Source organism: Notolepis coatsorum, assembly GCF_963971535.1.
Source record: "Notolepis coatsorum genome assembly, chromosome: 16".
NCBI lineage: Eukaryota > Metazoa > Chordata > Actinopteri > Aulopiformes > Paralepididae > Notolepis > Notolepis coatsorum.
This window is the reverse complement of record NC_140180.1, coordinates 22,014,333-22,041,795: the sequence shown is the minus strand read 5'-3', so window position 1 is coordinate 22,041,795 and position 27,463 is coordinate 22,014,333. Positions and strand designations below refer to the sequence as shown.

General features: G+C 42.3%; 1 protein-coding gene across 1 annotated transcript in view; it reads left to right on the top strand.

The window, feature by feature from the left end:
- flt4 (fms related receptor tyrosine kinase 4) overlaps positions 1 to 27,463 on the top strand; it is a 204,955-nt gene that overhangs the window by 155,103 nt on the left and 22,389 nt on the right. Inside the window, 6 exon segments of the mRNA XM_084332309.1 lie at positions 147 to 260; positions 14,955 to 15,043; positions 15,688 to 15,856; positions 16,255 to 16,349; positions 17,339 to 17,461; positions 19,702 to 19,813. Of these exon segments, the coding sequence (XP_084188435.1) occupies positions 147 to 260; positions 14,955 to 15,043; positions 15,688 to 15,856; positions 16,255 to 16,349; positions 17,339 to 17,461; positions 19,702 to 19,813 (702 nt within the window).

Genomic DNA, 27,463 nt, shown 5'->3' with positions numbered 1-27,463 from the left:
TGTGTGTGTGTGTGTGTGTGTGTGTGTGTGTGTGTGTGTGTGTGTGCGTGTGCGTGTGCGTGTGCGTGTGCGTGTGTCTGTGTCTGTGTCTGTTCATATACATTTCCATATCTTTTGTTTTGTATTTTAATGAATTTTCTTTTCAGAGGGAGCCACTGCCAGTGAACACAAAGCCTTGATGTCTGAGCTGAAGATACTGATTCACATTGGGAATCATCTGAATGTGGTCAACCTGCTGGGCGCTTGTACCAAACCCAACGGTGAGTCCACCGGTTAACATGGATCTCACATATCAGGGTGTTGTGGGGGTGAGCACTGACATGACATCCTGATATGATATAGACGTATTGATATTAGTATTTAAATATGAATCATGATGTGATGCGACATATGGTACGATATCACAATCACTTTGTTCTGGTGTGTAGGGATATAGCAGAATTTGACTTGGTTATCTGCAGAAGAAGCAATCCACATTCTTCTAACGGGACACGCATAATACAACGACAGACATTACACGATACAGCCAACGTAACAGATACTACATAATGAGCTATGAGCACCAAAAAAGGTAATTAAAAAGATATATTTAATTTAAAATTGCAGAAAAGCGATATGCATATTGGTCTCAAATCTCAGTCGTGGAGCATTAACAGTGTTATGGAGGCTGGACTAATAAATCATATGATTCAATATAAATATGGAAAACAAGTATTCATATGAAAATGCAGATTTGAGTTCAAATCTATTATTTATATATTATTTAGCCTGTTTAAAAGGAACAGGGGGAAAACAACGTCTCTCCTCTGATTTCCTAAACGCATATAAAAGCACTTATTGAACACTTTGTGGTGGATGTGAAAGACACTTAGATAGTGATATCTAAGATAGTGGGACAATATATTGAAGGGTTCACCTTTTTGGGGTGTTTATATATCATGCACGATAAGTAGACATTTTACTTTACAGATTACTTAAAACCACAGGGGATGCAGATGTTAGTTAAGTTACGTTACGTTTATTTGATATGGCTATGGTTACAGTAGCTTTAGAATTGTAACATAGAATGAAGCACTGTCCTCAGGAGGCTTTTGTAGAGAAGTCAAAATGGAGAAGAAAATATATCTACAGATTTCACAAATAAATTTAATTAAAACAATTTAAATGGTGCATTTATTTAGTGCTTTTATGCAAAGCGCTTTACAATTTTGTTCCTCACATTCACCCATTCACTCACACATTCACACACGATGGTGGAGGAAACCATGCAAGGCGCCATCCTGCTCATTGGGAGCAATGAGGGGTTAAGTGTCTTGCTCAAAGACACTTCAACACGCTGCCCGTGTAGCTTATACACAAATAAATGTAGATACATATACTGAAATACATCCACAAATACACAGCCTATACACAAATACAGATGTAGATACATATACTAAAATACATCTACAAATACATAGCCAGGAGGGAGGGAGGGGTGAGTTAGAAAAGGGGGGGGGTGGTATCAGGTGAGAGTCAAAGGTGGATGAATGGGGGACGGTTGGAACATGACTGGGAGATTTGAACAGGAAGGAGGGCTGCAGCATCTTTGTCGTTTGAATCCAGTGTTTTTGAAGGTGCTCTCTGGATATAGGGGAGCCAGTTGAAAAAACAAAGAAGTTCCAGGCACTCTTCATGTATAAAAAAGCGTTAATAATTCGCTTAGTTCATTTTAGAAAAAAATAAAATAAAATAAAAATGCGGCCTCTCTATCGGCCTTCTTCAGGGCAAATTAATTGTTCTAAAATGAACTAAGCGAATTATTAAAGCTTTTTTATACATGAAGAGTGCCTGGAACTTCTTTGTTTTATGATTGGGAGATTGTTTGATGGGGGGGGGGGTTCATTATTCCACAAATACATTAGTATACAGATATAAAATATGTATGGCTATAGACTGAGGCATTAGGTGTGAAAACAGTGCTGTAAGCCATGGTTTATCACCTCTATTAAAAACATATATTGTGTTGCGAGGCTGTCAGGTTACACTTCAACATTGTTTGATCCCGAAGGGTTTCACAGCATAAAGTGCAACATAAAAACAAACATCACATTAGTAACAGTAGCACAGACTCAACATTACTGCTCAATGAATAAGCATATTAGAACATAACCATAACCATAACCATAACCATAAAGACAATACAGTGATGACTATCCTGTCATCCCCCGACAATCAAAATACATCAACAACATCATCCAGCGGCAACAGCATCATCAGAAATCAACAAACACATAGGTCTACATACACACTACATACTCATAATAGGCAGTCGACCTAATTTCCCCCCGAGTTGAGGAGGGTAATGGCTGTGGGGATGAATGAGCGTCTGTATCTATTTGTCTCGACTGAGGGGAATCTGAAGCAGGTGCCAGTGGGTAGGGATTGAGATGTAGAGGGTGGTGCAGTCAGACGGGGTGGAATTTGTCCTCTTCACTGTACGCACTGCTGGACACCTGTTGCATGCTTGGATTCTATTTTTGCCAATGCGTTCTTGGATTTGATATAATTTTTATTATTTATTTGTTTCGACTGCCATAGCAACATAAGAACAAAGGCAAAAATGGTACAATTGATTTTGTGTAGGATTTATAGAAGAGAGTTCCTCGGGGACCCGTCAAGATAGAACTTGGCGAGTTTCCGCGGGGCAGAAAAGACACTCTTGACCTCTCCTAAAAACGATTTCGGCGTTGCATTCAAAAAGTGAGAGTGGTATGGATCGTTATCGACGGCAGATTCCACCTCTAGACCCTCAGTGATGGTGATGCTCTGAGTGGGAGGAGGATGGCATCTGATGTCTAGATGCCTTTGAGTTGCCTTTGATACGTCGAGTTGAAGGAATGAGTTTCTGCTCCGGTTTAAAAAAGAATCGACCACGAGGGCCCTCGCTTGAATCATCGTCATCGGAGGAGGAGACTTGACTGGAACTGAGTCATCCGGAAAACTTGCAGGATATAATAATCGCTTCTCAAACTGGCTCCGACAGAAGAGCGGTGAGAGAGGACACGCCCCCGGGCTGAACCTATAGCCTGACGCGCACTCTTATGTAGCCTCATTCACCCCCCGCTGGAGAGGAAGTGAAGGATCCAACCAACCAGACTAGTCGACACCAACGCAGTCAGAGAGTTCACATCCACTGTTCTGTTGAGTTCAGTTGTGTCAGAGTATAGAGAGGGAACGGCGTGTTATTATTAGTGCACCATGCAGTTGCCTCGTCTGGTTTCTGTAGAGCCTGCGACACACACGCTTACCAAGCATATTTTGGTCATTGTTACAATTATTTGATCTCATGTCATCATGAATCCACAAACAATACGTTTGATGCACTTGTGAATGTGCCTAGAATGTGTTTGTAAACAGAAATGAAGGTCCTGCCTTTGTAAACGACAATGAAACTGGAGCTTTTTCGGGGGGGAAATATTTCTAGCTTTAAACAGTTTGGCAGGGACTCGCTATTTCTCTGACGACAGTTTGGCTGATCTGATATGTCTGTATGTCATGTATGTCATATATGTTATGATGAATTGAAAATGGGGGACCCTGATGTAAACAAGACGAAAGTCTTTCTCTGGTCTGCATCCCCTTAACAATTGTATGTATTGAGCTGTACTGTACTGTACCCATTCTGCAATCTGTTAATAAACGTTTCAATCAATCAATCAATCAATGGCTACGAAGATATAGCATGTCATTTTCACGGCGTAAACCATCTGTAACAGTGTTGGTTTGTCCGTCTGTCTGTATGTCCGTCTGTCCCCACAAAAGTAGACCAATCAGAGCTGATGATTTCACTGACATCACACACTGAAACAGCAAGCCACCTACAGTAGCTCTGAGAGCTGGCTATCAAGCCATGACTATCAAGTCATTCAATCCATGGAAATAAATGGGATACAAATGTCTCTTGACAGTCAGAAAATAAGCGTCATTCATTCGTTCAATCTTTATTTAATCTCGAAAGATCATTGAGAGTAGGGCTGGGCGATTCTTGCTAAAATGTGAATCACGATTTTCCTCCCTAAGAATTGAGATCACGATTCTCTTTTTTTTTATATTTTTTTTATTATTGCAGAACAAAAATTATTAAAAGTCAGTACTCAACACATAATGCATAATGAAACTTTCAGTCAAGGTGGTTAAAATTACATGCAAGTACAGAAACAAGATAAAACAAAAATAGTCCATAATAACATTTTGACCGTATACAGTGTATATCCAATAAATTACAATTATACAAATTATATAAAATTATATAAATGTTAGTATAGAATATACCCCTAATACCTATTTTCTAAAACCCTACACACATATGCTCCAGCTCGAACCCCCCCCTCCCGGACCCCCCCTTGGATAGTACCTCCATTATCCCTCACTCCTAACCAGACACTACCATTATAAGCTAGCTTTTATTCTCTCCACCACTTCTACCCACATTGACATTTTGGATTCATTGAGACCCAGAATTCTTGCTGTAGATATTTCTTGATATATCACATCGAGATATGTAAGAAACCAAACTTTCCGGCACATTTTTTCCGGTTGAAACCAGCGTGATGCGATCAGCTTTTTAGCTACTGTGATACCCGATAAAACCAATCTCTTTAGCTGTGGATTCACTGCAAACTCAAAAACATCATTCAATAGTAATACCGAGGGGTGTACAGGTATATTCCAAGATACGAGTTTTGATAACTGTTGGGACACATCTTTCCAGAATGCCTTAACTGGTGGGCAGTCCCAATACATGTGTATAAATGTTCCTTCGTCCCCATTTGTACATTGGGAGCATTTGGAGTCTTGTTTAAGCCCCATTCTGCACAGTCTTATAGGAGTCAAGTATGTCCATTGAATATAGTTCAGATTGATTTGTTGATGATCCGGGTTCCTTGATGTGAGTCGGACATTTGCCCAGGCACCTTGCCAATCAAAGTCATTTTCCAGGTCTGGTATATCCCTCCTCCAGACAGTGTCTAGTTGAAGGGTTTCATACGAGGACGTTAGTAATTGATAATAAAAACCTGATACAAAACCTCCTAATGTTTCTCCTTCATAGAAAAATTTGTGGAATCTGTGGTGTTCAATTGGTATGAGTAATGGAACACCGTGAGACCTCAGACAAAGTCGTAGCTGTATATAAAAAAGCCATGTGGACTCGGTGAGGTTAAACTTTGTGCATATTTCGCCATAACTACAGAAGCCCTGGTTATTAAAAATATCCCCTAATGAGTGTATGCCTTGCTCTTCCCATATAGGGAATCTTATAGGGCGTTTTCCCATTAAGAGTGCATTGTTATTGAATATGGGAGTGTGATTATGCCATTCTTGAGGGTTAGGATATTTCTTTTGTGTTTCCCGCCATGTTCTGATTGCATGGGTAATTATGGGGCCAAATTCCCACTCACAATGTTTGATTGAAAGTTTAGTGTGTGCTATGTCTTTCAGTCTCTGTGGGGCTACTATGTTTTCTTCCAATTCTCTCCAAGATACCAAAGCCTGGGGATCAAACCATATTTTCAATGGTCTTAATGTGAAAGCCTTAAAATATTGTAAAAAATCTGGAACTGCCATGCCACCGTCTGCTTTATTTCTCTGTGCGGTGGATCTTTTTAATGCGAGGTGGTTTGTTATTCCAAATAAATTTGTATGTGGAGGATTGTAATCTTTTCCAGTAGCCCTCTGGAGGAGGTAACGGTAGCATTGAGCTGATGAAATTGATTCTTGGTAACACATTCATCTTAACTATTGATACCCTTGCCTGTACTGAGTTTTTAAGTTTTGCCAACCTGTCCAGGTCGTCTTTGATTTTGTTCTGTATTTTTGTGTAATTGTGCTTCACCGTTTGTCTTATGGTGGGAAATATTTCCACACCCAAGCATCTAAAATGTTTAACCATGGGTATCGCACCTGGGAGGGATGTGTCTTTTTTTGCCCGGACGTTAAGAGGAAGGAAAGCCGACTTAGGCCAATTTATTTTAAATCCCGATAAATCACCAAAGTTCTCTATCAACTTGAGTATGTGGTGTTGGGGTTTTGCATGAATATTATTACGTCGTCCGCATATAAACAAATTTTATGTTGTGTGCCCTTGATTACGATTGGTTCTATGTGTTGGGATTGTCTTATAAATTGTGCTAAAGACTCTAATGATAGATCGAATAGTCCGGGACTAAGAGGGCAACCCTGTCTGGCTGAGCGTGATACCGGAAAGATTTCGGAGATGAATGTGCCTGTAGTAATCATGGCAGATGGGTCCTTGTATAGTACTTTAATCATATCAATGAATCCTTTTCCTAACCCCATCCTTTCTAATACTGCCCATAGAAACGACCATTCCAGCCTGTCAAATGCTTTCATAGCATCCAGGGATAGCATCGCCTTAGGTGTGGTGTCCTCATTGTCTGCATCTAGTACGTGCAGTATTCGCCTTATGTTATCATTGATCAGGCGACCTCTTATGAAGCCAGTTTGGTCCGGATGAACTAAAGACGTCATATGCTTTTGCAATCTGATGGCTAATATCTTAGAGTACAGTTTGACATCGGTTCCGAGAAGGCTTAAAGGTCGGTAACTACCGCACTCAGTGGGGTCTTTGTCTTTTTTGAGAAGGACTGAAATGAGTGCGATATTGTGGTGTTTATGGAAGCTCCCCTCCTTGACTGAGTATAAGATCATATTTAGTAATAAGGGTCCAAATATATCCCAGCAAGAAAGGTACATTTCTGATGGGATACCGTCATTTCCCGGAGCCTTACCGTTTTTCATTCCGGATATGGCCTTCTTGAGTTCTTCTAATGTGATCGGTGCTTCTAACTGTTTAGCGTCGTCCTCCGAAAGTTTAGGGAGAGTAATTTGATTAAGATATGTCTAATTTGATTTGATCAAAGGTCGTTTCTGAGATCACGATTCTCTCACGATTATTTTTATTTTATAAAAATATTTATTGCACTTTCTTAAACGGACAACATAACATATCAAAGTGCTTGACTTAACATAACTTATATCTTAACTTATAACAAAGTGCTTGACTTAAACTTAAAAGTATTTTTTTTATCCACTTTTTCTCCTCCTATTTTTCTTGTATTTTCCTCCCATCCCAATTTAGTCATTATGCCAATTCCCCCCTCCCCTTCCTGGTCGTTGCGCGCATTTTCCCCCTACTTGCCGGTCTAGGGAGCCCTCAAGTCTATCACATGCTTCCTCTGATACATAGGAGACAGCCAGCAGCCTCTTTTCACCTGGCAGCGAGGACTCTCATTGGGTGAGGTGTAACGCGTGGGAGGGCACACTACCTCACCCAGATCCATTCCTCGCTGTGCAGGCGCCCTGACCGACCTGTAGGAGTCGCTGTTTACAACGACCAGATTACCACCCACCGGCTTCCCTCCCCCTGACACTGCCAATTGTGTCAGTATGACGACCGGCCAAACCGGAGGCACCGCTGACAGCTGGATTCGATACCAGTGTCTATGCGGTGGTAGACAGACGCTTAGTCCGCTGCGCTACCCGGCCGCCCAACTTAAAAGTCTCTTGTAACATACAAAATAACTAGTATCTTTTCCTCTCTTATTTTAGAACACTTAATCAAAGTGATTCACTTAAATGCTGCTGAACATAAAAAAAACTAGAATGTAAAATGTATGAATAAACTTAGGTGTGATTGCTTCATCAGTAATGAATGTTCGGTTATGGCTTTAGAATGTTCAGAGTCAAATAGGATGTTCGCTTAGGGCTTTAGAATGTTCAATTATGGTTTTAACATGAAATAGAATGTTCAGTTAGTTACAGCTTTAGAATAAATAATAATACAAATAAAACCTCATCACATCATCACGCAGTTCTGTCTCGACTGTCGTTCGACACTGGGTGTACAGAGCAGACAATGCAACATTTGAAAAGTATTTGCGAGAGGGCATAGAGTAGCGCTTGTCTAACGTCTTGATCATTTTCTTAAACCCCTCGTTTTGAACGGTGTTGATTGACGGATTGATGGATATGGCGATGCACTGTATAACGTTTGCGTTATTGAGGCTTGTGTGGTCTGACGGCTGGGATTTTGTGATGTGGTTTGTTTGTCCTTCATTGCTAAATCATATTCGACTTTATGGTGACGTTTGAGGTGGTTGTAGAGGTTGGTCGTGTTACCTTGCGTTGCTGCGATGGTGCCAAAGCATTGCTTGCAAAGTATGACTCCTCCTTGTACATGATTGTCGGATTTAAACGCGAAAAAGTTCCACACTGGAATGTGCTCCTTTTTTCGGTATAAGCACAGTAGTGGATACATCACTCTCTCCCTCACCCACTGGGATTTTCTTCAGTATCGCTCATTTCTTTCTTTTTTCTTTAGCTTGAAAATGTTCTTATAAGGGCCAACTTGACTAAACAAAAACAATAAATCTATAAAGCCCTTGAGGAGGCTGATACCGGCTAAAACATATAGTTGACGCGTCTGTGGCTCGTGAAGGCTACTCGTCTGATCCAAAAATAGAATGCCCACAAGGTCCGTTGCAATAATACCCCCAACTGGGTTTATTTACACGAAACGATAATCGATGCACAATTTGCATGTGATATGAAGTAACGCCAACGGTAATATCTTGCACAACATAACATTCCTATACTACAAACAAAACGATTCACCAAACAATGATAACGTGCCGTGTCGATGTGACGTGACGTGACGACGGTCAAAAACTGTTAGGCTCTGCCGGTAACCAAACGCACCTGCTGTCATCAGTCCCGTTAAGTAGCTACGTATGTCACCTACTGGTGAGCAACGGGAACTGATGCCACAAACCCAATTTGGCAGGCTGGCAGGCACAATGTATACAGGCAGAACTCAACAAAAATACATAAACAAAACAAATGCATAAAATATAACACATGGCACTACAACCATGTAAATTGGCTCTTACAGTTCTGTCGTGCTCGTTCGACACGTGCCGTGTTGTGTATGAGCTCAGCTGTTTACTCAGCTGAGTAGCTTGGGGGGGGGAGTGGCATTGTGGGGAGGGCAGCGGCAGTGAGCGCTGTGAGTGAGGAAGAGAGAATAATAGGAGTGAGTGTTTTTAATGCAATTGATCTCCATTTTGACGCAAATGCAAATACATCAGAATCGCCATCATTTAGAAATGAGATCACATAGGTCTATGAATCAAGATTGCGGTCTTTTTACGATTATTCGCACAGCCCTAATTGAGAGGATACATTTTGTTAACTCAATGCTCCCCCTGCCTCCTCCAATAGACCACTGGCACAAGACACAAACTATGATATCTAAATGTATTTGGAATAACAAACGCCCGAGAATCAAAATAACTACCACTCATCGTAGGAAACAGGATGGGGGCTTGGCAATCCCCGATTTTAAGTTGTACTTCTGGTACTTTTCGCTGAGACCCCTGATAAGCTGGTTTGACCCTGAAATTGCTGTGTCTTGGCGCTCCTTAGAAGCAGCAGCGGTCTCACCATAAGGATTACAGGATGTAGTATACTCCAATATCCCTATATCAAAATGCCAATTACGATACGGACCGATCATTTCCCACGTAATTCAAACATGGAGTAACGTTCAGAGGTCTTGTGCAGTCAAATGTCCATGGCACCTTGACTCTCCAATTTTTCATAACCAGCAACTACTTGTTGGGCACAAACCTCTTCATATTCCTCAATGGGAGAGGAGGGGAGTTCATACTCTGGAGGATATACCGTAATTCCTCTAATAGTGACCCGGGCTTGTATTTGTTTCAACTGTAGCGGGTACCAGGCTTTTATTAGGAGGAGGCATGTATAAGAGAGAGGCCTATAGTTCAAATTTTCAAACAGATCATAATGAATAAATCAACATTTTGTGTCAGTTTGAACCCAGTAAAATGTACTGGGTTCATTTATTGAAACCAAGTACTGTATGAAATAGTACACAGTGCAATTACAGGTGGTCACTGGTCATTTCAACGTTTTCAAAGTGAAATCAAGTAACTTTACCTTAGCAGCTCTGGGTACAGTAGGTAGCAACGTTAGCTCTCATAACATTAGCCAGTTAGCAGCTCCGGGAACAGTAAGTAGCAACGTTAGCTCTCATAACGTTAGCCAGTTATAGCAGCTCCGGGTACAGTAGGTAGCAACGTTAGCTCTCATAACGTTAGCCAGTTAGCAGCTCCGGGAACAGTAGGTAGCAACGTTAGCTCTCATAACGTTAGCCAGTTAGCAGCTCCGGGAACAGTAGGTAGCAACGTTAGCTCTCATAACGTTTCCACTCGGAAAGTAGTGTCTCCATCTCCTCGCTCACTTTTTTGTCCCTCCTCCAGTTATGCATACCTCAAAACTTCCTCTTTAAACTTAACGTCAAACTTTTGTCTCTGTTTAGTACCGGTAGCCATGCTTGCTCTGTTGTTGTTGTGTTACGTGCTGCGCGCGACCCGTGTTCCATACGGAAGTAAGGAGAGGTTCGCTCACGCGTATATTAGTAACCCGGTTTGTATTAGGAGGTCGGCTTATAATAGCTTAGCTCAACAGCGCACCCGGTCATTAATAGAGAGTCGGTTTTTAATTGAATACAGGTCACTATTAGAGGAATTACGGTATATGATAAAAATGGCCTTCGAGCATTTCAGGACCTAAAAGAGTTTTATGATCTACCCGGTGAATATTTCTCCCTCTACTTGCAACTAAGGTCGACGCTCAAGGCTCAAGCGTTGCACCCACACCCTTTTATCGGGCTTATCGGAGACAGGACAACCTCAAGAGGGTTTGTCTCAGATTTATATACACTTTTAATCAAATCCACATAATTATAAAAACTTAACATTAGATACAATCTGACGAGGGGACATCCCAGAATTTGACTCTGAGTTTGAATGGGATGATGTTTGGACAAATGTTACATTGGCCTCCCGCAACCCTAATCACCAGCAAATACATTTTAATTATATTCATAGGACGTATCTCACACCTAGGAAGCTGTTTGCTATGGGACTGGTGACCGACTCTCGGTGCACTTTTGCTCTCTGAGGGCCACTGGCACTTATATGCACATGTTTTGGGATTGCCCACCAGTAGCTAGTTTTTGGAAATCCATAACAACTAAACTTTCAAACATATGTAACCTAACAATCCCACTTACGGCAGCAACACTACTTCTAAATGATATATCATTACTACCAGCATCCATACAACAGAAAAGAATCATTCTGGCAGGCATTACTGCAGCCAAGAAGCTGATAGCTATGAGGTGGAAGGAACCTGAGAAACTGATTAATTGGTCTCTGACACTACTGGATGTCATCTATATGGAAATCTCTACTGCACGTGTAATTGGGGTGGGACAGGCCAGCATTGAGCTGTAGGTCGCAGCTGCCGATAAAGTAAAGGCCACTATGTAGCAGCGGAGCAGGGTTGGGGTGTTGGTTTTTTTATTATATTATATTATTATATTATTATTATTATTATTATTATTATTATTATTATTATTATTATTATTATTATTATTATTATTATTATTATTATTATTATTATTATTATTATTATTATTATTATTATTATTATTATTATTACTGTATTGTGTTGCCTTGTTTTATGTTTAAATTGAAAAAAAAGAAGAAATTTGATAATAAGAAAGATCATTGAGAGCAAGCTCTTGTTCACAATGTTGTCGAGAAATACAGCACACAATAACTACAAAAGAATAAAAGAAAAGAAAAATCAATCAATTAAACAATTAAATTAATACATTTAAACAGATTAAAAACAACTGCAGACTGTTGTGAAATGCAGGTTAACCCTTTCACTGACAATCGACAAAAGGTTAACCCTTTCACTACCACACTACAGACGGTTAGTGTGGTAGTGAAAGGGTTAACCTTCTGTAGTGTGGTTGTGAAAGGGTTAACCGTTTGTCGTGTGTCAGTGAAAGGGTTAACCTTATGTATTGTCACAGTGAAAGGGTTAACCCTTTGGTAGTGTGGTAGTGGAAGGGTTAAAGTGCATTGCAAAACACTCCACATGTCCGGCTGCACAGAAGCTAAAAGCAGATGTTCCTAATTCAGTGCAAACTCTTAAGCCAATCACCAGAGTGAGTGTGATAAGGTCCAGAGTTCCAGTCCAGCAATTAATTTATGTAGGGTGGAAGATCAATCACCAATAATTGCTTTATACAGAAACAGAGGCCAGTGTAAGTCACGTGTCTGCCGTTCACCAGCAACACACAGGAGCTTTGCTACGTATCCTCTTTGACAACAGATGTCTTAGAACATCTTAGAAATGTGGGACCATTGGGCTGTGGGAACATAGGGCTGTGGGAACATAGGGCTGTGGGACCATTGGGCTGTGGGAACATAGGGCTGTGGGAACATAGGGCTGTGGGACCATTGGGCTGTGGGAACATAGGGCTGTGGGTGGGAACATAGGGCTGTGGGAACATAGGGCTGTGGGACCATTGGGCTGTGGGAACATAGGGCTGTGGGAACATAGGGCTGTGGGACCATTGGGCTGTGGGAACATAGGGCTGTGGGAACATAGGGCTGTGGGACCATTGGGCTGTGGGAACATAGGGCTGTGGGTGGGAACATAGGGCTGTGGGAACATAGGGCTGTGGGACCATTGGGCTGTGGGAACATAGGGCTGTGGGACCATTGGGCTGTGGGAACATAGGGCTGTGGGACCATTGGGCTGTGGGAACATAGGGCTGTGGGACCATTGGGCTGTGGGAAGATAGGGCATTGTGCTAATTCATGTGCAAATCACTTTCACAAACCACACATGAAAGGAATCCTTGGCAATGGCATTCAGATGTCAAATCATGAAAGCCAACTGCAATATTGAGTAGCACCGACGTTACTCAATAGACATCGATTGCCGGCTGCCTACGTCGTTGTTAGACTGTCTGTCCTAGTTTCACCTCTCTGACGCTCCCAAAGCTACATAGAGCACCTTTAATTAAAAGTTGACGCAGTGTTTTTGAGAAGTGATACAGTAGCACTAAACATACATCCGCGATACTCAACTAGTTTGAGTTATATTTAGTAAAAAAAATAAAATTGCACAGTATAAAAACAACAACACAATAACTAGTGCACCTTTAAGCAGATCAAAGAGACATGTAAATGACTATAGCCCTTCTGCCTTGTTAGGTAACTGACAGAGTTGGCACATCAGTGCATGAAAAGATTGCATCACGTTCAAGGTCATAACAAACTTAATTTGTAATATTTCGTTCCAATTATTTTTTTATGAATACCACTATGAACCTAACTCAGCATATCTATCAAAGATTCCAAAGATTTCCTAATTGTAACCCCTTATATTCCCGTTTGTGTTAGGGTTATGGTTAGGGTTGGGGTTATCTATCTAGGTTGTCCTCGGACGGGCCCTCCATCGGTGCTTCCAGTCATCCTGATCCTCCATGCATCTGGCTAGCTCGCCGGTGCTTTCTGTTCCCGCATCTCTCCTGAGTACGTCCACGTAGGTTAATGTGGGACGTCCTCGTGAACGATGCCCGTGTGTTGGTTCCCACAGCACAAGTTTGCTGGTTGGCATCTCATGGTGTCTCTGGAAGTGACCTGCCAGCCTCATTCTCCTGACTGCCACTTTATCGCTCACCTTTAGCACCCCCCCATACAAGTTTGCATTAGTGACATGCTCATCCCTGTTGATGTTGAGCACCACACGCATCATTCTGGTGTAGCACCCATCCAAGGACTTCTGCAGGGTGGGCTTCAAGGTCCAGCATTCACTGCCATACAAAAGGACAGACTCAACTGTTGCATGAAAGAAGTTGAGCTTGATTTGACGGGGGAGGTTGGATTTCCACACACTGGTCATGCCGTTCAGAGCCCTCCACGCAAGTGCCTTCCTCACTTTAAGGTCTTGCTCAGCCGAGTTGACCCACGAGCCCAGGTACTTGAAATCACTGACTTCCTTTAGAGCAGAGCCTCCTGTTGTCCTTAGAGGTGGATGATCCGGGAGGATGTTATACATTATGACCTCGGTTTTCTTGGCATTTAGCCTAAGGCCAACCTTGGCGCACTCAGTCTCCACTCTGCACAGGAGTTCCTGTGCCTGCTCCACCTGGTCAGAGAGCAGGCTGATGTCGTCCGCGTAGTCAAGGTCTGTTAGGACTATGGCGGGGTGTCGTCTCGATCTCCTTGGGGTTATTGTGAGACCAAGTTCCTGCTCCCGTCCATTGATGGCCTTCCTGAGCGCATAGTCAAGGACTATGACGAAAAGGAAGGGGGCAAGGGTGTCCCCTTGCATCACTCCAGCCAGGATGTCAAATTCTTCACTGTTGCCGTCTGGGGTTACCACCTTGGGGTTAGGGGTTAGGGGTTAGGGATAGGGTTAGGGATAGGTTAGTGTTAGGGTAACCCTAACCCTAACCTTATACCCCTAATGGCATGAAATAAACCACTGGGGTCGTTTCGTCCTCTAATATTGGTAACTTTTTTTTAGAGGTTTTCAAAATATAATCTTCTCAAATTCTGTAAATATATGGAAAATAAGCAAACGGACCCAATTTCATGACATAATCATCAACACAGCCACCGTTGTACACACACACACACACACACACAGACACACACACACACACACACACACACACACACACACACACACACACACACACACACACACACACACACACACACACACACACACACACACACACACACACACACACACACACACACACACACACACACACAAAAAGGCATATACAGGAAATAGTTGCTAAGGAGGCACAAGGTCAACTGTGTCCATCAAGTGAGAAAGCGTTGACAAATGTATCACATTAGCATAAATCCTTTAATTAAACCTTGAATATGGAATTTTCATATTGGTATCCTACCCGCCTCTTGAGATCAGCTATTCAGTGCATAATCATGAATTTCTCTCATCCTCTCTAACTATTAACGGTGCTCTAGGTCCACTGATGGTTATTGTGGAGTACTGCACATATGGGAATCTGTCCAACTATCTGCGAGCCAAGAGAGAGTTCTTTCTACCATACAGGGTATGCAAACCCCCTGTTCACACTGTGATGCATGATAACACAATATCTAACTATTCTAATGTTATTAAAACACGAACAGCATCTCCACAATGTCTCTAGGGAAACAATAACTTGTTGATTTACTTTATTTGTGGTGTGTTTATTGTGTAATTGCAGTGCAGAGTCCCAAGACAACAAATGTCTTCTTATCTTATTTTATCTTCTCTTATCTTATTTTATCTTCTCTTATTCTATTTTATCTGAACTAATCTTATTTTATTTGATCTGATCTGATCTTATTTGATCTTATCTTATTTGATCGTATCTTATCTTATCTTATCTTATTTTGTCTTATCTTATCTTATTAGATTCAAATGTATTGTCGTTATACCGAAAATAAGTTTGGCATCTTATCTTATTTTGTCTTGTTTTATTTTATCTTATCTTATGTCATCTTATATTATCTCATCTTATTTTATCTTATCTTTTATTATGATCTTATCTCCTTAAGGTGATAACACTATAAACTGTTTTCCATTTAGGATTAAGGTGATAATAACACTATAAACTGTTTTCCATTTAGGATTAAGGTGATAATAACACTATAAACTGTTTTCCATTTAGGATTAAGGTGATAATAACACTATAAACTGTTTTCCATTTAGGATCGCTCGCCCAAGACTCAGAGCCAGGTGAGACGTATGATAGAGGCGGGACAGGTGGACCAAAGAGGCCGCCACCCTCCTTCTCCATCCTCCTCCTCTATTGGCAGTCCTCGGAGCCAATCGTCCAACAACAGGTCCAATCAGAAGAGCACGCCTGTTGTGGAACAAAGTGAGTCTGCTCTTCTGCAGTGTGCAGTCAAAATCATAATCCTTGGCTGACTGGTACACAAGGACATACAGGATCTCACATAAAGTACAGCACAAGACAAATCCACATATCTACTCAATGTCAATATACCTTACATTGATAGTAGTGTAAACTACTAACGAGTCGTCGCAGTCAACCAGCACCTGCTAACTGGTCTGATCCTTTAGATCAGTGTGTCTCAACTGGAACAAAATTGTAAAGCGCTTTGGATAAAAGCTGTTATATAAATGCAGCCATTTAACCACCTAGGTTCTTGACGGTTAGGGGGCGGAGCCACTGTGATAGAAAGGTCTGTCAGGAGGGAGGACTTCCTTCTTAACCCCCCTTCTCAACCCCCACCTCTCTCTCTTTCTCTGCAGCGGAAGACCTGTGGAAGACTCCTTTGACAATAGAGGATCTGATTTGCTACAGCTTCCAGGTGGCACGTGGGATGGAGTTCCTGGCCTCCAGAAAGGTACATCCTCAATACTACACCTTCTAGGGAGGTGGTGGAAATAACCGATTTGTGTAATAATCTCAATTCTAGCTATTGACGATTCTGCAACGGTGCACACAATCCAATAGTGGGCTTTCTAAAGCCGGCTTTCCTCATGTGTTGAATTTTTTTTCTGGCATTGTTTATCAATTTAAACCCTCTTAATGGTAACTAAAGTCAATTCTATTGTCTCAATGTTGAACCATGAAGTGTAACAGTGACACCTAGAGGTGGTGTTGTGCAGTGAACCGGCGTAATAATTAAAATCACACAGTGTATTGAAGGGGATTGAAACTGAAATTCTGATGCAGTGAGAATTGTTTGAACAACACGACAACTGCAGATATTATAGGTGGTTTCCACTGGTCAATAACAAACACAAACCGTCCCTTCTCAAAATAGATATAGGTGATTTCCAGTCAGTTGTTATTGCAGTGTAGAAGTCTTGACTGATGGTTGTCAATGGAAAAGGATGTCAAGCGAGCCAATACTATGTGGAACTTCCATGTATTTATATTAGCATGTATTTATATTAGCGAATACAAAAGCAAACTAGAGAGGATGTCAACTGTAGTTGTACCCGTGTCCTAGCAACTCACCAAACATTCCACCGAAACGGCCTAAAGTGCCAGCTATCACGTTCCCCATTCACTTCCATTCATTTTAGGGAACTACTCTGAAATGTCATACTTCTGAAAAGAGTCCTCACAGGTCAGTGTCAGAGGTCGTGGACTGATCCTCTCTATATCCTAATGGTTTCTGTGACCCAGAGAACACCCCCTGCTGAGCCGACAGGCATTGATCTCTGTTGAGCGCTCTGTTGTGATTACACAAAGACCTGCCTGGCTAGGACATTTTCCAGTCACCTCACACACATATACAGTACACACACACAGACACACACACACACACACACGCACACAACCTACCTGTCTCCAACAGTATGATGTGTGTGTCGTCTTGTGCAGTGTATACACAGAGACCTGGCCGCGCGGAACATTCTCCTGTCAGAGAGCAACGTGGTGAAGATCTGTGACTTTGGCCTGGCGAGAGACATATACAAGGACCCGGACTACGTCAGGAAAGGCAACGTAAGCCTCCCTCCACCGACCTGTGGCTTTAGAGCCTCGCTTCATTATCCACGACCTGTGGCTTTAGAGCCTCGCTTCATTATCCACGACCTGTGGCTTTAGAGCCTAGCTTCATTATCCACGACCTGTGGCTTTAGAGCCTCGCTTCATTATCCACGACCAGTGGCTTTAGAGCCTAGCTTCATTATCCACGTCCTTTAGAGCCTAGCTTCATTATCCACGTCCTTTAGAGCCTAGCTTCATTATCCACGTCCTTTAGAGCCTAGCTTCATTATCCACGTCCTTTAGAGCCTCGCTTCATTATCCACGTCCTTTAGAGCCTCGCTTCATTATCCACGTCCTGTGGCTTTAGAGCCTCGCTTCATTATCCACGTCCTTTAGAGCCTAGCTTCATTATCCACGACCTTTAGAGCCTAGCTTCATTATCCACGTCCTTTAGAGCCTAGCTTCATTATCCACGTCCTTTAGAGCCTTGCTTCATTATCCACGACCTGTGGCTTTAGAGCCTAGCTTCATTATCCACGTCCTTTAGAGCCTTGCTTCATTATCCACGTCCTTTAGAGCCTAGCTTCATTATCCACGACCTTTAGAGCCTAGCTTCATTATCCACGTCCTTTAGAGCCTAGCTTCATTATCCACGTCCTTTAGAGCCTAGCTTCATTATCCACGTCCTTTAGAGCCTCGCTTCATTATCCACGTCCTTTAGAGCCTCGCTTCATTATCCACGTCCTTTAGAGCCTTGCTTCATTATCAACGACCTTTAGAGCCTAGCTTCATTATCCACAACCTGTGGCTTTAGAGCCTAGCTTCATTATCCACGACCTGTGGCTTTAGAGCCTCGCTTCATTATCCACGTCCTTTAGAGCCTCGCTTCATTATCCACAACCTTTAGAGCCTAGCTTCATTATCCACGTCCTTTAGAGCCTAGCTTCATTATCCACGTCCTTTAGAGCCTAGCTTCATTATCCACGTCCTTTAGAGCCTCGCTTCATTATCCACGTCCTTTAGAGCCTCGCTTCATTATCCACGTCCTTTAGAGCCTAGCTTCATTATCCACGTCCAGTGGCTTTAGAGCCTAGCTTCATTATCCACGTCCTGTGGCTTTAGAGCCTCGCTTCATTATCCACGTCCTTTAGAGCCTTGCTTCATTATCAACGACCTTTAGAGCCTAGCTTCATTATCCACAACCTGTGGCTTTAGAGCCTAGCTTCATTATCCACGACCTGTGGCTTTAGAGCCTAGCTTCATTATCCACGTCCTTTAGAGCCTCGCTTCATTATCCACGTCCTTTAGAGCCTAGCTTCATTATCCACGTCCTTTAGAGCCTAGCTTCATTATCCACGACCTGTGGCTTTAGAGCCTAGCTTCATTATCCACAACCTTTAGAGCCTAGCTTCATTATCCACGTCCTTTAGAGCCTAGCTTCATTATCCACGACCTTTAGAGCCTCGCTTCATTATCCACGTCCTTTAGAGCCTAGCTTCATTATCCACGTCCAGTGGCTTTAGAGCCTTGCTTCATTATCCACGTCCTTTAGAGCCTAGCTTCATTATCCACATCCTTTAGAGCTTCATTATCCACGTCCTTTAGAGCCTAGCTTCATTATCCACGACCTTTAGAGCCTCGCTTCATTATCCACGTCCTTTAGAGCCTAGCTTCATTATCCACGTCCTTTAGAGCTTCATTATCCACGTCTTTTAGAGCCTCGCTTAATTATCCACGTCCTTTAGAGCCTAGCTTCATTATCCACGTCCTTTAGAGCCTCGCTTCATTATCCACGTCCAATGGAGGCCTTCCACAGAACGTTTTTCTTCATAAGAAGTAGTAGAGTTGGTAAAACATTGCAAAAGCACGATATTACTGTTCCATTGTGACTTGTCTACCAGATCCGGTAATGAGACACCAATGTATGAAATTGTTTCAACTGTTTCATAGCCATGTTTTTTCCTTCCAAACATTCTGTGAAAGGCCTCTATTACAGCGTACTGTGGGAAATACAATGGTCTCTCTCTCTCTCTCTCTCTCTCTCTCTCTCTCTCTCTCTCTCTCTCTCTCTCTCTCTCTCTCTCTCTCTCTCTCTCTCTCTCTCTCTCTCTCTCTCTCTCTCTCTCTCTCTCTCTCTCTCTCTCTCTTTTCCCTGCATCACCATCAGTCAGAATTCAACAGAGAGAGAAGATGACACTCTCTTTCTGGTAATTGTTTTGTAATTCTCTTTGTGGTGATGTGATGTTTCAACCCAGGCCCGCCTGCCCCTGAAGTGGATGGCTCCAGAGAGCATCTTTGATAAGCTGTACACCAGCCAGAGTGACGTCTGGTCCTTCGGAGTGCTTCTGTGGGAAATCTTCTCACTGGGTAAAACGATAATAATGGCAACATTCACCGTTTAGAACTTTTGAATGAGATAGCGGCGGGGTACTGATGGAGGAAACTATGAAAGAAGGAAGGGTCATTACGTCAGTACACCAGCGTTCTATGCTCTGCTTGATGCCAGACTTTGTTGCCAGTTCGATTGAAGCCTGTATTAAAGTTTAAAATGTACAAGCTATCTGAGGACATTTTCATCAACCAATATATCAAACATTAGCTAGTTAACAATGCAACAAATTGCAGATGATTCTGACATCTGGTAATAACCATTTAAATAAATCATAAAGGAGATGGCTGTTCCCATTCAACTACAGAGAATGAAAGTTTCCACACTTGGCACCAATGTGCGTTCCCGCGTTACACAGCGACGCGATGACCCTCCCTTTTATCATTTCCTTGGTACTGATAAGGAACTAAAATGGGTTCTCATTGGAGCACATTATGTCCTCATGCTATAGTGGGTCATAAATAGTCCCCCCCCCCCAATGAATGAAGGATGCAGGGGCGGTTCTAGCATCAGACTTTTAGGGGGGCTCAGCTCCTAGAGCATTGGCATAATTTGCCAAGGTATGGCAAGGGAGGGGGGGGGGGGACCCCCTTGGTAGATTTCTTTTGTCAAATCAGTTGTGCAATAGTACATTTTGGTGAGTTGTTTCTATACTATTCACTTATGACATTTAGGTAACATTAATGAACAACTACAGTAAGTAGTAAATCTATTATTTCGATCATAATGATAATGATCATATTACAGAGCGCTCACTTCGTTCGAGAGATAGAGAGAAGGAGAGAAAGAGAGAGAGGGAGAGGGAGACTCACATTTTCGTATATCCATCTATGGAAAAAAGACATTTCCAGTGAGTGAAGGTTTGTTCAAATCATGAGGGAACAAAATACTTTAGGTAACTATTTTGAGGCCACAAAATATTTTTCTATTTTGAAGCCACAAAATATTATTTTGAGGCCCCAAATTGATTAATTTGAGGTAACTAAATAAATTTTTCTTTCATTTTGCATGGCAGCAATAAGCCTTTGTAGCAAGCAGATTAGCTGGGCTAGCTAGCTAACATTAGCTGAACTGACATTAGCTTGATAGCTAACTAGCGAATAGCATCAGCTAGCTAACATTAGCTAACGTTCTTTGACACTATTATTTAGGGTGACCAAACGTCCTCTTTTGCCCGGACATGTCCTCTTTTCACGCCCTGTCCGGGGCGTCCGTTTTTTTTTTTTAATTCATGAAAATGTCCGGGTTTCATTGTTTTTCAGTTTCAGTTTCACGGCACTTTGCGAACGTCTGAAGGCTCGGGCTGAATTTTTCGCCGAACATATAAATGAAAGCGCTGTTTGTTGCCGTTCGAAGGCCACATCACTCGACAAAATCCGTACCTCGGTTCTCGAGTTACATGCCGATATGTCAGGCGTGCAACTTTTTATGCACGCGCATCAGATTATCACCCCGGACTCCCGAGGCTCCAGAAGTCATTCATCCGCCGATTGCGAAAATGATTGGTCAGCGTTGTAACTTATAGCAAACAATGAGTATAGCTTTCCAGTGATATCTTTCCTGTGCGAATCAGGGATATAGGTGAAAATTTACAAGCGAAGACGACGGAAGCGATACAAATTCCGAATGAATTTACTTGGATGAGGAAATGGAGAGATGGAGAGCTTTTTTCTTGGCACACGGTTTACCCGGACGGATTTTTATAAAATTTTGACCTGTACTACATAAGACTTCAGGCTATGGATTTGTGGTGTTTTCCAGCTTATACATATATAATTTTGGAATATTGCAACTACTACACAAAAACGTGAGTACACAAGTTCAAGTTCAAATCAAGTTCAGCCCTATGTTACTCATTAGCACTAAAAGTGATTTGTCTTTATTGTGTAATAAACTTCAGAATGTTATCTTTCAAAAGAGACCAGGCTCTATTTCATGAGCACTAAACGTGATTTTCCTTTTTTGCATTAGTAACTTCAGAAGGTTATCTTTCAAAAGAGACCAGGCTTATGCGTGTTCTATACGCATAACGTATAAAGATAAGCTTTGCAAAAAAAGTGTGCAGTCCTCAAGTTCAACAAAAAAAAATGCCACTTTTCTGGGTGCATGTTAAGAGGTTAAAACAATAAGGCAGATGCCTTATTGTTTTAACCTCTTAACATGCACCCAGAAAAGTAAACCTTGAGTAGAGATTCAAGATTCAAGAGGTTTATTTATCACATACATACACAAGACATATAGTGAAATGAAGGTGGTCATGCCCGCTTCGATTGTGCAAAGTATCATTAAGTATCTCGAGGCTGGGGCCAGCATGTCCTCTTTTTTGGAAATCAAAATATGGTCACCCTACTATTATTACACCAACACCATGGAACTAATGACCAATTTGACAACGTCAGAATAGTCAGTAATTTTATATAGTGCTAGCTAACGTTTCAACATACTTGTCTTGTTGCCCATCAGCACTGGCAAATTCACTATTACTAAACTAGTTACAGTAGGTAGCTAGCTACATCTGCTTCCACGTCTTGTGTTGAATGTCGGACTGGGACTTCACATGACATTACCAACGTCTTTGACATTTAAAAAAGAAATTACAGTTAACCAATGAGGTCAACGGGCTACTACCGGCAATCCATGTCTGTAATAATAATAATAAAACAAGAATAATAATTTAAAAAAATCTTAATTTTTTTTTATTTTTATTTTTTTTATCTTAGGGGGGCTAATATTACATTTAGGGGGGCTTCAGCCCCTAAAAAGGGTCTAGAACCGCCACTGGAAGGATGTATGGCCGGTACGCGTGAATACTTTCCCTAAGGGGTTTGTACTTCCGCGTTCGGTTTGCGCGATCTGATTGGCCACTGACGTTTCTGGTCATGTGACATGTGCGCCAATCGTGTGACGCAAGTTCTGCGCCTATTTCCGGGTCTAACAGCCTGCAAACTACCTAACGCCTAGTTTATCACTGGTTAAGCTTAGGCGACTCTTTTGAAGTTGGTTAAGGTTAGAGTTTGGAATCAGGGCTGGTGTTCTATCGCCCTGCTCTAAGACAAACTCTAACCTTAACCAACTTCGAAAGAGTCGCCTAAGCTTAACCAGTGATAAACTAGGCGTTAGGTAGTTTGCAGGCTGTTAGACCCGGAAATAGGCGCAGAACTTGCGTCACACGATTGGCGCACATGTCACATGACCAGAAACGTCAGTGGCCAATCAGATTGCGCAAAAGTACAACCCCCTTAGGGAAAGTATTCACGCGGCAGGTACACATACGTCTTATGTCGTCTCTTGTGGCCTTTTCATTTGAAGCTAGAGTCCCAAAAAAACTTACACCTTCTTGCCATGGAGTGATCATGTTTTTAATATTGTCTGTTTTCATTCAAATGTGAAGACATTTTCTCTATACTTTAGTATTTGTGTGCTCTCGCTATCTTGTTTTTATTTGTGTTTGTTTTAATGTTGTTCTATATGTGAACATGTTCTGTATGCTGCCATCTTGACCAGGGCCCACTTGAAAAAGAGGTGGAAATATCAGTGTAATGAATTACCTTGGTTAGATAAAGAAAAACAACTTAAGTCAATCAAATCAAATCAAATCAAAATCATGTTACGATTTCTCAAAAACACAACTTGGTAGACTGAAATACTAGCTAGCTGAAACACTTATGACGTACAATTAGCGTAGATTTCAATAGTGAACGGTTGCTCGGTTGCTGAGAAAATAGTGAAAGTATAAGGTGTATTAAACAAAGGACTAGAGGAAAGTCAAAGAAGAATGCTGGAAATTAATTCCACAAAAATATTTCCTGTTGCCCAATGTGAAACATATTCCCACACGCTCATCCTTGTGCCTCTGTTACTCTTTGTGCTGAGAACATTTTTGAAAATATAGGCAAATCTTAAAACCGGACATGTTCCAAACCAACACTGACCAACCAGAAGTCTGCAAATCTTGTCACATTGATAACAGGTGGTTAAATAACACTCATAGTTAAAACACAAAAATAACTGTAACTGGGTTTAAACACACTATAACATAGAAAGAGACAATAAATCACACAATTACAATATTCGCAACACTTAACAACTATTTGACATCTTATAAAACAACTAGAACCACACATTCTGCCTCAATCGCAAAGCATGTATTATTAGCATGTATATTAATACTGTAGTATTGCAGACGCTGTGTCTCTGTGCTGACCCCCTGCAGTAGTCCCGGTGGAAGCATTTGAAGCCGTTGTTGTTGCCCTCTGGTGGTTAATAAGTGTACTACACAACGGACTACATAAAGGTCAATGGAGAATGCTGGAAATGAATTCCCACAAAATACTTCCCGTTACATGATGTGAAACATATTCCCACACGCTCATCCCTGTGCCTCTGTGAATTTGACCTCTGTGACCTCTGTGCCAAAGCACAGGCCCTATAGTTTGCAAGATATTGAGCAGATTCACACACGTGCACACACACACACACACACACACACACACACACACACACACACACACACACACACACACACACACACACACACACACACAGACACACACATTTTGAAGGGCACACAATATTTGTATTTACTTGTTTGTATATTTGTTTGTTTATTTATTATAATCTTTAATAAAAAAGATGTTGTTAAGTGAATGTTAAGTTATGTCTGTCTGTTTATTAGTTTGTCACATATAGTGTGCTGAACACGCTTATTCAGTAGTTAACTACTTCTGTTCATGTAGTTCAGTTTGTTATGCTCTGCCTACCGCAGACATAATAATCTCTAAACAATATAAACAGCCTTTTATTGAAGGTGGAATTTAATGAAGCCTCATGTCGCAACACTCCTGTCCTGTCCCCGGATCTTTATATAGGAGAATAAGATTTTTGTGGACGACACCTATGGGAAATCTTCTCTGTGTAAGACGATAACGTCCTCCTATAGAGTGTCTGAAGGTGGTAGTGGTGGGCACAGTGAGTGAGTAGACACGTAAACCAGAGGATTCACAGTGTTCTCACGACGTGTCTTCCTTACAGATTTCGTACCAAAATGGCGCAGTGCCACAAACGCAGCTCATTGGCCATGGTTACTATTTAATGATAACCCCCCCCCCCCCCCCCCCGCTGTTTGCCTACTAAGACGTCTACGATGATGATGATGATGATGATGATTGATTGAATACTTTATTTTGACACAATCGTAGGACAAAACATTTAAAAGACAAAACAATAACAGTGTCAACACGCTGGTCAAAAATGGATAAAACACAATAAAGCGAAGGCTTGTTTCCATTGTGGTCCATACATGGAACATAAAAAGGCACAAAAACACAAATGTACATGTACACTAGACAGGACACATCCTAAAAATGTGTACAAAAACACCTAACCCGACAACTCATACAGTCAACTAATGTTAAAAGAAAATCCGCAAACCCTTAAAAGCAACTCATGATAAAAGAAATAAAAGCCAAGTTATGATAAAAGAGATAAAAAAACATATTAAGACCAATTTGAGTTGCTGCTGAGCCATGTTTTTTAGGGCGGATTTAAATCCGAGAGGGGAGTTCAGGAGTTTTATGAATGTCGGCAGGGCATTGCACATTACCGTATCAGAGTAAAAAAAATGCATCTTTCCCTGATGGGGGTGACAGTGGCTCAGGAGGTAGAGCAGTTTGTCCTCCCGGGCAGCGTGTCGAAGTGTCCTTGAGCAAGTCACTTAACTGACCATGTTGTTACCTCGCATGGCCGCGTCCGCCGGCGGTGTGTTGTTACCTGGCATGGTGGCGTCCGCCGGCGGTGTGTTGTTACCTGGCATGGTGGCGTCCGCCGGCGGTGTGTTGTTACCTGGCATGGTGGCGTCCGCCGGTGGGGTGTTGTTACCTGGCATAGTGGCGTCCGCCGGTGGGGTGTTGTTACCTGGCATGGTGGCGTCCGCCGGCGGTGTGTTGTTACCTGGCATGGTGGCGTCCGCCGGCGGTGTGTTGTTACCTGGCATGGTGGCGTCCGCCGGCGGTGTGTTGTTACCTGGCATGGTGGCGTCCGCCGGCGGTGTGTTGTTACCTGGCATAGTGGCGTCCGCCGGTGGGGTGTTGTTACCTGGCATGGTGGCGTCCGCCGGCGGTGTGTTGTTACCTGGCATGGTGGCGTCCGCCGGCGGTGTGTTGTTACCTGGCATGGTGGCGTCCACCGGCGGTGTGTTGTTACCTGGCATGGTGGCGTCCGCCGGCGGTGTGTTGTTACCTGGCATGGTGGCGTCCGCCGGCGGTGTGTTGTTACCTGGCATGGTGGCGTCCGCCGGCGGTGTGTTGTTACCTGGCATGGTGGCGTCCGCCGGCGGGGTGTTGTTACCTGGCATGGTGGCGTCCGCCGGCGGGGTGTTGTTACCTGGCATGGTGGCGTCCGCCGGCGGGGTGTTGTTACCTTGCATGGTGGCGTCCGCCGGCGGTGTGTTGTTACCTGGCATGGTGGCGTCCGCCGGCGGTGTGTTGTTACCTGGCATGGAGGCGTCCGCCGGCGGTGTGTTGTTACCTGGCATGGTGGCGTCCGCCGGCGGTGTGTTGTTACCTGGCATGGTGGCGTCCGCCGGAGGTGTGTTGTTACCTGGCATGGTGGCGTCCGCCGGAGGTGTGTGAGTGAATGTGTGAGTGAATGTGTGAATGTGAGGAACAAAATTGTAAAGCGTTTTGGATAAAAGCCGCTATATAAATGCACCATTTACCTTTTTATGTAATGGAATACTACGAATTCCTACCAAATGCTGTCTATACTAGTCCTTGTAAATACAGTAATAATAATACATCTTTTATGCCCAAGCATTAAAGGAACAGGCCAACATTTTGGGAAATTAGCTTACCGTCTTCCCCAGAGAGAGACAAGAAGATAGATTGATTGATTGATTGAACATTTTAATGAACAGATTGCAGAATGGGGATGCACACCAGAGAAAGATTTTCATCTTGTTTACATCAATTCATAATGTACATTTATGACGTACACACAACATACATACAGATATAAGAATCTAATCTAATCATCTAATCTAATCTAATCATGACATTTAAGACATACATGACATACAGATGTACAGTACTGTTACTGTCCAATTATCTAGCGGTCTCAGTCAATGAGTCAACTAAATGTCCCCATTGGAAGGGTGTAGGCGAATGACTTATAAATTGAACCAAAGAAACAATTCGGACTTTGTAAGAATGTTCATTTATTGGGACTCCAAGTCCACACATTCCGTTATTATTGAGTTGCCGCAAACAGTTAGCTTGTAGCTGGTAGTTAGTAGCAGCTTACATTCAAGCGGTGGATAATGTCAGTATAGAGGTCGATATGGCATTTGGTAATGTCCAGCAGAGTTGACGTGGATAACAGTTTGTTGATAGTCAGGTTACAGTTAGTTACTGACGGCGTTTGGCATTGGATAGTAGCATTTAGTAGTCGATAGCATTTAGTCAGTAGTCAACGTGTAGTCAGCGTTTAGTCAGCAACGTACATTCAAACGTCAGACGATACAGAGTCGATAGATTATTTACCTATACAAAGGAAAGGAAATAAACAGCATTAATTAGTAACTAGATATATGAATGAAAGGATAAAAGCGGATATTAAAGGCGCATACAATG